Source organism: Antrostomus carolinensis, unplaced genomic scaffold, assembly GCF_000700745.2.
Source record: "Antrostomus carolinensis isolate BGI_N321 unplaced genomic scaffold, ASM70074v2 scaffold4841, whole genome shotgun sequence".
Lineage (NCBI taxonomy): Eukaryota > Metazoa > Chordata > Aves > Caprimulgiformes > Caprimulgidae > Antrostomus > Antrostomus carolinensis.
In genome coordinates, this window is record NW_010294671.1 from 128,094 (window position 1) to 141,108 (window position 13,015).

The 13,015-nt window shown below is 34.4% G+C and overlaps 1 protein-coding gene across 1 annotated transcript in view; it reads right to left on the minus strand.

The window, feature by feature from the left end:
* The window catches only part of CFAP20DC (CFAP20 domain containing), a 68,763-nt gene that overhangs the window by 32,048 nt on the left and 23,700 nt on the right, over positions 1-13,015 (minus strand). Inside the window, exons 8-12 of the mRNA XM_029087403.1 lie at positions 11,447-11,582; position 11,393; positions 10,070-10,250; positions 9,443-9,589; positions 4,498-4,826 (exon numbers count right to left, since the gene is read on the minus strand). Coding sequence (XP_028943236.1) covers positions 4,498-4,826; positions 9,443-9,589; positions 10,070-10,250; position 11,393; positions 11,447-11,582 — 794 coding nt within the window. The remainder of the gene's footprint in view (positions 1-4,497; positions 4,827-9,442; positions 9,590-10,069; positions 10,251-11,392; positions 11,394-11,446; positions 11,583-13,015) is intronic.

Below are 13,015 nucleotides of genomic sequence, written 5' to 3' on the forward strand. Positions count from 1 at the left end.
CATTGAATATCATATTCAGTACCATTTGAATACCTTAAGAATTTTGGAGGTTAGTCTGTTAACCTTATATTCATGCTTTTAACAATGTTTCTGCAAAATATCCCATGGATCAAGTGCACGGTGTTCACTCATATCTCACCTCAGCAACAAACAGCAAGTCCAAACACATGGAAAGAAAAATAATGTGGAAGCATATCTAGTGTTTGCCTGAATGTTCTCATTCTCAAGGAAGAAAGGATGAGAGAGGCCTCATCTTCATCTCATCATGCTGTTCCTCTGTCATACGCTACCACACTGGATGTAAGGCAGTATATACTGCAAGATTCAGTGAGATACTAGAAATATAATCTTCAAAATACCTCTCATAGCCAAGGTGCAGTACTACTGCAAATGAAAGTGATTCAAGTTTGTTACTGACTTCAGTGTGTCCAGGACTAGACTACACAGAATGAAATGCACATTCAAGAAAATAATCCCTCAATTTTATTAATAATACACATTTTGGAAGTTTATAGTTTTATTCCCTCACTTAGTAATCTCCTTGAAACGCAAATCTGTATTTCTCTCTCTTTCATGTATTTGTATTTACCATAAGTTATCTTAAAATCTGTGCTGGAAACCCATATTAAGTTAGGTTAACTTCAGATGGAAGATTACTAAGAAAACACAGTACTTTTTTCTCCACACATTAAAGACAAATGGATAAGTTTGATTTATCTGAAGCTTAAATCCCTCTCACCATTCCATATCTCTTCAGTCATACACTTTTAGGTTCTAGAATAATTTGTTAAATACTAAACCATTAAATGGTGCCAAAAACATCAATAAAGTCTGCTTGATTAACTATAGTGCAGCACATGTAAACTGAAGATGAGAATTATTTTCCTGAGGAACGAGCACTTCCACTGATGTATTGTATTCCTTGAAAGAACATGCAGATGGGCAGTTTTGGATACATAAAACTGATTGCTCTTGCTGTGCTGCAATTTTAAGACTATTCTAATGACTCTAGAGGGCCACGTACTAGGAGCAGGTGGGATATAGTCCCTTTGTACACTGAGCTTTAATACTGAGGTATCAGAGTAAATTATCAGCCTTTGTTAGGATACATTATCTTATTTAATCTTATTCCTTTACTCTTTGAATAGTAAAAGGACAGAAAAATTCTCATTTTCTTCATTGAAAGCTTCACTAAGTGTAACAAACTTAAAGCAGCATTTTTAATAGCACTATGTGACATTTGGTCACACCTGCCACAGTCACACAACTCTTGCAATCAGTAAATTCTTGGTTTTGCTCTGGGCTTGACACAATCCGTAAATGCTGCCATGACAAGCTTAATTATACAAAGTCTCAGACAGAAATTTGAGCTGAAAGCATGGACACTCATATAATTACAAAATTAAGTCACTTGATGGTGAATGGTTCCAAGAGAAGCAGTAATTTTATCCTTTACTGATTTTTTTACTCTGATAATTGAATAACAACATTGAACTATTTCAGTGACTAATTGGTAACCAATAAAGGGAATTTATAAACACTTGCTGTTTTCAGTTTGTAGGCTGAAGCATTTCCTACTCAAAAGACAAGTTACCTAAACTGTGTAACTCTAGCCTAGTTATTGTGCATATCTGACACAAAGAGAGTACATGTTCACTTATTTGAAATATAACTTGATGCATAACCTGTCTCTTATATTTTACAATTAAGTATTTTTTGTAGATAATACCGATTTTCCACAGGTTCAATAAAAAATAACATAGTTCTCCTTTGCAGCTCCACTAACTTCAAACGTAGACTAGGATGAAATTGTGATTTAGCCCCTTTATCTGTAATCTTTTAAATTCATGATGCAGTGACATAAAACACGCAAGGAAAACTTTTGGAACTTTCAGACTTTTTACCAGTCTGAGATATTTAAACTACAAAGATATGCAAAGTTTTTTTTTTTTTTTTTTTTAATTAAAACTAAGTTTTACTAGTATTTTCCAGGAGAAAGAAAATTTATGCTCATTATGCAATTATTTAAAATGTAAAAGGTTGAGATATCTATCTTATTTGATACAGTTCAAATGTGTACATATCCATGTGAGCTATACACAAACATAACGTATTTGAATGTCAAAGAAAGCTGTAATCCAGTGATCCTGAGAAACATTAATCGTGTAAAAAACTGTAACAATGTACACCTTGTTTCAGCATGCAAGACTAACATGTACTTTTAAAAAGCACTGCAAGATTCAGCATAACTTAGTCGTATAAATATTTTGCCATATAAGTGAAGTAAACTGGGAAACATATTATGGTTGGGCAATAAGAATTTTGGTAATTTTGCAAAGGTACCTTAAACTGTGCTAAAATAGACAGTATTTAAAGTTCAGCTATCACAGCTTTTCTAGGATCCTCTTTCCGGTATGTTCAGTGCTTGAAGTGAAACTGGTTTTTAGTTTACTTCAGTAATACAAAGTAGAGCAATCTGAATATTAAACATGTATCCAGGCTATCAGTATAAAGCTGACTTCAAGAAGCAACACAGAATATATCTGTACAAGGAAGAAGAGGAATATGGGCAAAATATGACTGCTAAGTAATTTGTTGGTTCAATGACTTCTTTGACATGAAAGAAAGGCTTAACTATGAATTACTAATGCACTAGTTAGACTGAGAAAAAAAAAAAACTCTTGATAATTTGTTAGCACACTGTAGATTTGTTTAATGTAATTATCTTCTAGCTTTGGAAGTCTAATGCATCTCTGGCTGCAGTGCTGATACTATTTAAAGCAGTTTGCATCCAAAGGTAATGAATGAAACAAAGGCTGCTCCCTAGCACACCTCTGGTACACAGTCAAAGAAAAGTTTTTGCTTTATATAATACTTTAAATGTTTTTTAAAGAAGACAGGTATCTTCTATCAGTCTCTCTTGCATCAATGGCCCAGAATGGCCATTAATATTGTGCCTCAACATTCTTGTGCTGTAAAAGCAGGAGTACTTGGCTACTGCTTTCTCTTTTCGCGCTTGGCACTGGATCTCTGGGGTATTACAGTGGCATGGAAGGTCATCTATCTTCTTCAATAAAGACTTAAGCACCAGCAAAGTTCAATGATTAATTCAGGTTTTTTAAATTAATTTATATAAATTTGTCTTGCTTTATTAGTTCATCAGTTAAGTACGCCATATGCACTGTGTTTTAAAAGACACTTTATTTTCATTCACTTACCATAGCGTGGCCTTTACTTTGTATCTTTACACAGGGCTAGAATACTCACCCTCCAAAAAATAAAAAAAATTGGAATCAAATTGGAAACTATTGAAACTGAGTAAATCATAGTGCTGGAAAGCTTCTGTAGTTCTTATGTTATGGAAATATTTTCTTAACCTAGCTTCTACAGTAACCTCTCTGGCTTTTCAGGAGCATAATAGACAAAGAAATCATTTGAAATCCAAAAAGTTGGGTATTTTCAGAACGGTATCCCGAACTTTATCCCGAGCTCATGAACTTTTAAGCTGACTAAAACCAATTTAATTCGGAAATTTTGTTTGAAATAGTCTTATGGGTTTATGTTAAAAAAATAATACACCGTCCCTAATAATGGAAAAATACCCATAATTACAGAAAAAAATTAGGAAAAAATGTATTTCTTATAATTAGCATCAGCAATTTTGTTTCTTAGAAATAAAGAATATAGAGCAGTACTTCTGTTCAGTCCACCTATTACATATACGTACATATGTGTACATGTATATGCTATTATGCAACTTGACTGCATTTTATTTTCAGCTCATTAGAATGAGAAACAGATTTTATAATTAATAATGAAATTCCTAGAATGTTCATAAAGGTTGAAACTTTTAGCAGTTACTGTAATGACACAATGCAACTATTCAGTGCACTGACAACTTAGTTAATTTTTATATAGTGTCAGCTGATACATTTGTTAAAAAACTATTTCTTTTCATTCATTAATTTTATTGCAGAAAGATTTCCATATTGCAAAAGAGCAATGCTGAAACAGCTCAGACAGGATATAAAGCAGAAATACCAATCATCAAGTGACATTAAAAAGCTGAAATCTCTTTATTCACTTTTGACAGTGTTGGTGAGCAAAACAGCCTCTGCTTACAGTTTTAAAAGGCACAATGAAGCCTTATTTACTGCACTCTTGCTCTACCATAACGGACTTACATTTCGCTCAAATCTATAATGCAGGCTTTCCTAAAATCTTTTTTATTGTGATGATGCACTACACTGACATCTCTCTGCTAGCATAGGGGCTGACAGAGTTAGGGTTTTTTTGACCACTTGTTACAGAGGGTATATTTGCATTTTCACTCATGTATCCAGTTAGACACAGCAACCTGACAAAGACAAATCCACCAGTATGTATACGAGGAAAAGATGATTTATCCTCTCTGTCTAGCTTGAAGACAGAATCTCATCCTAGGAGCTTTAGGATGAAGACTACTTTATCAAGAATTACATGTACCAAGTGGCCTACCTCCTTACTGCTGTCAGCTCCTTGAAAGTTATCTTCAATTTGAGTTTTCCCATGTACGCTGGTACTGTCTTGCTTCAGATCCAAAGGGAAAATGCAAGATTCTGGTGACATGTTTGGAGACTTCCCATGAGGAGCTGATCGAGGTCTTGATGAAAATGTGAAAATCTCTTTATTATTCACTTGGTGATTGCCTGTTTCATTGCTGTGATGGTCAGAGGCATTCTGTGGTGATGCTAAATTATGGCAGGCTGAATCTTCAGTAGCTACGAACTGCTCACTCCAATCCAACTGAATACTCTCAGTCAAACTTTCTGGAAACAACCGTTCATCTGAAACGTATAATGTTTATTTTAATGACATATTTAAATTATATTTTACCCTGATCACACTTCCTCCCCCCCAAGAAGTTACACAGCATAATAAGGTTTTCTAATATAGAAACATTCTGCTTGTCAGATTTATACACTTGGAAGAATGACGAGGATGCAATGAAAAAGATTAGGCTGCTTTCTAAGTGAGTCAAGATTAATCAAAACATTTCCAGATCACAGGTCAAAAAATCCTCAGGCTACGATCTATGATATACTGCAAGCCTGCAATTTGAAAATTGTAAACTATTTAGCTATTAAGATTTGAAACTGTTCCATTCTAGGAAAACATTTTACTAAATTTGGCTATTGTTTTTTTTTTTTTTTCTATAGGCATTTTTTGTGGCTGATATTTAAAAAAAAAAAATCACATAGTTGGTGGAAAGTTCATAATATTACAATCTGCTCCTTCTTTATTGCTGAAATTCTATACTTTCTTTTATGTCCAGAACTCATGGTTTAAATCTCAATTTCAAACTGCAGCTTTGATGAAAAATAGCGTGACACGAAAAATGTATGAAGATATCTGTTTCACCAAGTTTCCCTGAATACAGGCAGTACTAATCTGCCAATTTTAAAACAAACAAACTATAGAAATGGATTTAAAGATTGAGTGCACCAGATAAACATGAAAAGGTCATTTTTATACTCTGATTGTTAACTTATAGTTTACTGTTTGGAATGATGGTATAGAAAAAAAAAAATGTCAACTTGATTGATTAAAACCAATCTCAAATAGCATCTGAGAAAAGGAGAATTGCTCAAGTATGCAATACTCCCTTATCTTCATTAAAGGTACTGTGGTGTGGAGTATTCACTAGATCTTGAAACTTTCTGGCTCCATAAAACAAAGTTACCACCAACTGCATTAAAAGAGCCTCAATAAAAAAAATACTAAAAATGTAATAATAAAGTAGCACTGCAATAATAAAATGCTTGCTATCACAGAAGACAGTACGTTTGCAATGGTATTCTGTTCTTTTTAGTTTTGTTAAGATATAATAATGATTTCAGGCAGATTCAGCAGCTTTGGGGGGGGTGGAGGGGGGAAGTCTGAACCATGATATATGAAGGCAAAATAAAGAACAATAAGAACACAAGGAGAAATAGCTGTCTTACTGAGTAAGATACCAAACTCCAGTTAATATCCTAAACAGTTGTTTGCACCAGGAACCAGTGAAAACACTTCTACATTCATGGCTTGCACTTCCTTGTGCCAGAGGAGACTATTTTTCAATTTCTACATGAAGAACATCTATAGTCAGAAGCTCCAAGGCTTTTCAAGTAAACTCTTTATATTAGACAATCATGGTGGTTTAAAAAAATCTAGCAGATGATTGTCTATTGTGCATAAAAAGTCTATTTTGTAAATATTTTAATTAATAAAAGACATGAACATGTAAGTAATACCATTTATGTTGCAAATATTTTGGACTAGTTTTTTCAAGACCCCCAAGAAATGAGTGAGACTATTCAAAATTTTTAAGAACCACTCTTAACTTGCATAAACCAAATGACCTTTCATGCTGATCAATAACTACAAGTTTTTCAAAGGAGGATACTAGAGCAGAATTCTCCTGTCTTTCATCACTCAAGACAACGTCACACTCCTCTGATAACATATTTTTGTTAGGCAGGCAATTGGAATAAAAGATTTAGTGTCTGCATAATATTTAGCCCGAATATTCTGCTTTTTTAGGCTAACATTCTCCATAAAGAACGACATTTGTTTCCAGAGATGTTGAATATACTTGGGTTAGTAATAAGCTAAATGTAAATATTAATTTGTATACCACAGTATCTATTCTTAATGAAATATGCACAGGGAAGACAGAAAAGTCTGTGAGGCTTTAACATGAAATTTTATGCTGGCTATGGAGTTCAGCAGCTTCTGTAACCTGTAGTTAGTGTAGCATTTTGTTAATACTCTACCAGTGAAAAACATGGGGTGTCTTGGACCAAACCAAATCCTATTATCTCTCCACCACAAACTATACTGGAATTTCTTTTTAACTTAGCATTTCCATGTCAATTGTAATGAACAATTTGGAGTACCTTCTTAGCAAATATGCAAATTACTATGTAATCACAACATTGCAGCAAACAAGGTAAATGCAAGAATGATCACCTAAACATCTAATTAGTTCTTCTACACAGTCAGACTTATACTAAAGCTTCTAATTGCAGCCTAATATTTTAATGAAGGTTTCAGCATTGCATAAATAAGACTGGCAAACTATAAACAGTGCTCACTCATTTTACTTTTTCCCATGCTTAAAAGCAATTTACCTTTGTAAAGGTACTGCACATCTGCTACAGAAGACATGCTGATTTGAGCTGTATAATAAATCTAAAAGATATTAATAGTAGTGACTAACCTCTAAGGTAATAAGATCACCAGTCACCTATAAAAACTGCCCTCCCCTGCAGAAATTTAAATTAATATTTACTCAAGCTAATGGCAGAACAAGTGCCATGCTGTCCCAAGATCACCATAGGATATGGTGGCACAGGGCTCAAGAATATTAAATGCCTGGTGATAAGAATAGAATAGAATAGTGTACAATAGATTCTTCTTGATATAACTTGTTTAGACCACAGTATAAATGGAGAGCCAGATACCACGCAAGCTTGCGCTTGCTTGGAGAATGTGCCAATGACTTGTCATAGGTGTAGGTACATTAACACTTTGTCAGAAGTGTCAGGACTATTATTTTGGCTGAGCCACCACCACTGAACCAAGCTTGTGGTTGTTTACTATGGGACAAGTTGTTGGGTTTCCTGATGAGAACATAATTCCTGAGGTTGATGGGGTTACAATCCTTACAGTGCACATGAACTGCAGCTACAACACAAGTTATCACAGAAATCATAATTTCTTTGCTTTTATTAGAAAGGTATTTATTCTTAAAATATGAACACAAATGTCAAACGGTTTGGTAAGAAACAGGTAGAAGTGTTTTTGTTCTCTCATCTGATAACACCAGTGTACACTTTCCTTTGTAAATTTGTACAGTATTTTATGCAGATGTATATGCTGAAAGGTGTAACTTTATTTAAAATTACACAGATTCCTCATTTTTTTTAATAGATGTTTCTACTTTTGAATTTCTTTCTCTTCTCTATCATGCCTATCATTCTCTGAGATCAAGTTTATCTGACTTTGGAAGAAATTCAGAATAGAGGATAGAAGAGGACTTTCCTTGATGAATAGGTTGCCTATAGGAAGCTCTTCAACACAGATGAATCCAGTACTACAGGATAAAGAAACCATTAAGTCATATACATATAGTTAGACACCTTCACATATTGAAAAGAAACTGAAATCTGCAAACTGAGTTACCAGTGCCAATCAATCAGAATGAGAAACCCCCACATTTGGAAAATTGTAACTTACAAAGTCACTTGGTGACTTCATCTGCTTGTATACACACTTAAGACTATATAAACAGTTTTCACTCTCACTAACACAAACAGTAAAATACCAGTGTTTATACATAGTTTTCTTCCTCAATTCTCTGCTTCTGAATTTGCACCAGGGCATTGAGACATTACAGTCTACTGCTCTAAGTCTCTGTCCTTTCATATCACTTATATTTACATAAAAAAACAAGTGTTGATTCATTTTTCTGAAATTCTAGCATTAGATAGGGACCCTGGTCTTGTAGATGAAGTAGTAAAACAGTGATTCCTGCCTCAGAATCCTCAAAATTCAGGTAAATAGGAAGTAATTTACAAATTCTCCAGAAGGCTCTACCTGCCTTATCATCTTGCATCTGTTTCAGTCAAATTATGAAACCCATAACAGCAACTATGGATTACTGACTTTGTCATAGTATATAATTGCTTCTAAAAATCCCAAAGATTAAACAAAATGGAAATAAGTCAATGTGAAGTAACATTTCTTTGGTAAATTTCAAGCAGACTTGAGTAGTCTGCCCACTTTACAACTCAGTGGCTATACCTTTTAATAGAAAGGAACACTACTTTTTCATAGAGACAAGAGCTATTTTTGCCACAATAATGTACTTTCCAGACATGTGCCAAGCAAGCTGATTGACACTGTATGACAAAGAATTTCCACACCTTTTGGGAGATGGGTGTGAAAGGGAAAAAAAACCATGAACTGAGGTGTCTTTCTGTGAAGAAGAAAGAGGAAAAGAAAACTCACCACTGAATATTAAAAACAAAACTGCTATTATGTGGGAACCATAATTAATATCCTAAACTTATCTGGGACAAGTAAAAATTATGGTACATTTGATGTTTGGAGTTTTTAGTGTTAAATTTAATAGGGATTTAAAGAATAAATTATTTTTACTTCTCTCCCTTTAATCATAAGAGGATGGAATTTTTTGGTTTTTATTCATTCACTGCTCTGGTACTCTGCTTAATCCTGCAAATCTTTATCAATGCTCAAAAGCAATTCTGTTGCAGGGTGTTTGATTTCCATAATCTCCCACAACACAGACATTTATATTTTATGTGAACTGCTTGTGGGTCCTTTGAAATTTACAACAGATAGTCCCCCACATCACACAACTGAGATGTAAAATAACATAAAATGAGCACCATACCACTGGTTCTCTCCCATGTGCTTTTCGTTGCATTTTTTGCAGATAATGGTCTATGACTGTTCTTGTCTGCTGATGGTCCTTGTGGTGAGGCGAGCCGAAAATCTGCTCTTCCACTCTCAGAGGTTTTCTGACTCTGAATTGCAGGGTCTGAAATACAACCCAGCAGTTTATGAAATGCCTGTGAACACTCATGTTTGTTTTTCTTACTTGAGGCATGGAAAAACAGCACACAGAGCATTGTCCTGGGATACAAACATCTTCCAAACAGCACAAGAAGTTATAAAAAACAGGCTTGCAAAAGTCTGCAAAATAATCAAGAATTCCTGCAGTAGCCCAGTTACATACACGGCACGAGGGAAAGCGGACTGTTTATAACCTGTGGCTACTGGCAGCAGGTGGTGATCCCTGGCTCAAACACAATACAAATACCTGCAGAGAGAACGAGCATTTATTCAAGCTCATACAGGAGAATAAGCCATGATTTAATATAAACCTCTTCAGTAATTAACAAGGTAGATAAAGTATTAGAAAAAATGGAGAATTCAGTCTTACACTCTGAAGTCAGAATCATGCAAAAATTTTGACAGTTTGTGAACTCTTTACATATTCTTTGCTTTATGCTCTTACCATTTTGACATACATCTTCAGTTGTTTGGTGAGTATTTCTTTTGCCTCCTTGATCTACAGGATCATTGTGTGGTGAGAACGATAGCTCCAGTCTCTCAGTGTCTTGTACAGCTTCAGTTCCCTTTCCTGAACTTCGAAGTCGGCGTGATCTATTACTTTTGCTACTGCAGGTCTTTGTTACCTTGAAAGACATTATTTTCTTAATGAAAGACAAAAACATAACAGCTTTCAAAATAATCAAAGGTAAACACACATTTTGAATTAAGTTTATTTTTCAAATAAATGTTCCCAAATATATATTTTTAGAAATATTATCTTTTCAGGAAACTTTATGGTAGGTACAGTTCTGCATGGTATCTTCAGTCTTTACAGTCTAATAACAGGCAGTGTTTTTGATTTGTTTGGTTTTTTTCACTGAGTGAAAGGAGAACAAGGCAAAATTAAAATTCACTATCTGGATAAAAAGACAGTGAAACTTATGGCTATTCTAGACCTCAGAAGGAGTACTTTCTTCTTCAGAGAAAGGAATCTCATTTTACATCTTAGCTTTCAATTGACTTCCTACAGAAGAGTCTACTTCCTTTGGCTGGATCCTTTATTCACAGCGTTAAAACCGGGAGTTGCAGTCCCAATTAGATGCCTAAAACCTGCATATTGTTTGCTGGCAGAGCGAGACCAGCTGTTTTCCCTGGCATTGTAACTGACAGCATCACATGAGCTACTGTATCATCCACTGAGAGCACACTGAAATGCAGTTTCTGCTCCGCATCATAGCTCTCATCATAAGGAAAGATATTTACACAAACACACCTGAGTTTTAGCCGTCTAGAACAAAAAAATTCAAAATAAGAATTACAAGAAACCACAGAGTGATTTCAGTAGGAAGAGATCTCTGTAGGCCTAACACTGAAATTAGATCAGGCTGTTCCAGTCAAGCTTTTATTTTTGAAAGTTCTGAAATCCCACCATCTCCCTATGACCCTGTTCCAGTACAGAACCACTCGGTGGTTATACCAGTTATACCCAGTCAGAGGTCCACTGATTCAGTGTGGGCCTGCCGCCTCTTCTTTCACTGGGCATCTCTTAGAAGAATCTGGGCCTGTCTTTTCTACAGTCCTGCATTAGTTGAAAATAGCAACTAGATTCTCCCTTAGCCTTCTCTTCTGTGGGCTGAACAAACCCATGGCATGTGCTGTAGCCACCCAAACATTTTACTTGCCCTCCACTAGACATTCCAGTATCTCTTTCACTGGGGGTCCACAGCCAAACACAACACTTCAGACACAGCCTCACATCAATTCTGAAAAAAACCTTGAGTATGACTCTGCTTATCAATCTCTTCCTTTGCAGCAATTTTGTTGTAATTTAAGCCTTAACTTTCCAAATACCTTTGTACCAGCTCTTCTGTTTGAAGATGGAGGTGGCCCAAGGATCTTTGATCCAAATGCAATATGTGATACATCCTGAGTTTTACTGCTGCGTATATTGCCTTGTCCTCTATTACCCAAGTTACCTAAGTTAAGAAAAATAAGTTTTTTCAAAAAAATTTACAGTACTTAAAGAATAAATATTAATACTTTTTACAAATCAACTGATATAAAAGAATTATTAATACTAAATATACACAAAACTAATATTCCTTTATAGCACAATCCCTAGAAATATGTAGGAATTGCAAATGCACATTTTATAAAAGTGTATCAACATAGAAGCAAAAAACTTTTGGTCTATTGTATAGACATATTTCTAACCTCCTTCACTTAAATATTTATTTAAAAACAGGCTATTTATAAACAAACAAAGAATTGCTTTGCATGACTTCTTTAAAACTTCTAACAAGAAGAAAAAACAACTCTAATAAATAACAGAATAAATAAATAACAACACAAGAAAACTGAAGTAAGACTGTCAAGGTATCACTCACAGCTCAGAGGAGAACTATTTCCGTGTAGCTTGCTTTTTGAAGTTACTGAACCTACTGTATTACCAGGGCTAAGCCCTAATATTGCAAACATACTCTATTCCTGTTAAAATGTTCTACCTCTTTCATGATTTATTTTTTTACTGTTTAAGATGTAGATACTTTTATAATTATTCTCAAGCACAGAAAATGCCAACCAACAAAACAAACAAAAAGTAAACATGGAATGCAGGTGAATGTTCTGAAAAAAATTTAAAAGGGAAAGACAATAAAATGGTTACACATTAATTTTATCACCAAGGTTGCAGAACTGCATGCAATATATATTTTCCTCTTCAATTCTCCAACAATGTCAGTGAATTCTCCTTTCCTCAGTTGATAAAGAGTATCTTCACATCAACTTATACTTAAAATTTACAATGTCTTAAGAGTTTTTCTTGCTACAACTTTGGTGTTAAATTGCTATCTCATTTTAGAGATTTGACACCTTCATAAAGCAATTAAGTAGAATCAAAGCATTTTGTTGATTCTCCTAAGCATTTTTCATAGAATTATTTAATTGTAATTCAAAATCAGCTTTATCTCCAGTGTCATCAAGGAAAAGAAAAGAAGGTCATGCATTAGCCACCAAATATAATAATTTACTGTACAAATAAGCATAAAAGAAGCCACTTTCTGTCATTACCTTCTTCCCTTTTTCCTGATGTGTCATTTGGTTCTGCTAACAGCTGCCATTTCACAAGATTAGATGACCTGTCTTGGTTTAACATCAATTTCTTTAATTTGCTGACTACCTTGGGATGTTGTTAGCTCTAAGTCTAAAAGCTGATTTGCATGAAAATCTCTCTTCATGAACACATTAATTGATTGCAATTAATTGCCTACATCTACACATAACAGCATGTTGATGGCATAATGAAATAATACGTGTAATAAAAAGTGGATGATACTAAAAATATTTTTGGCTTTTGATTATCAAATAAACAAAAAGTTTAGTGGCTAAAAAGAACATTTTCCAATTAAAA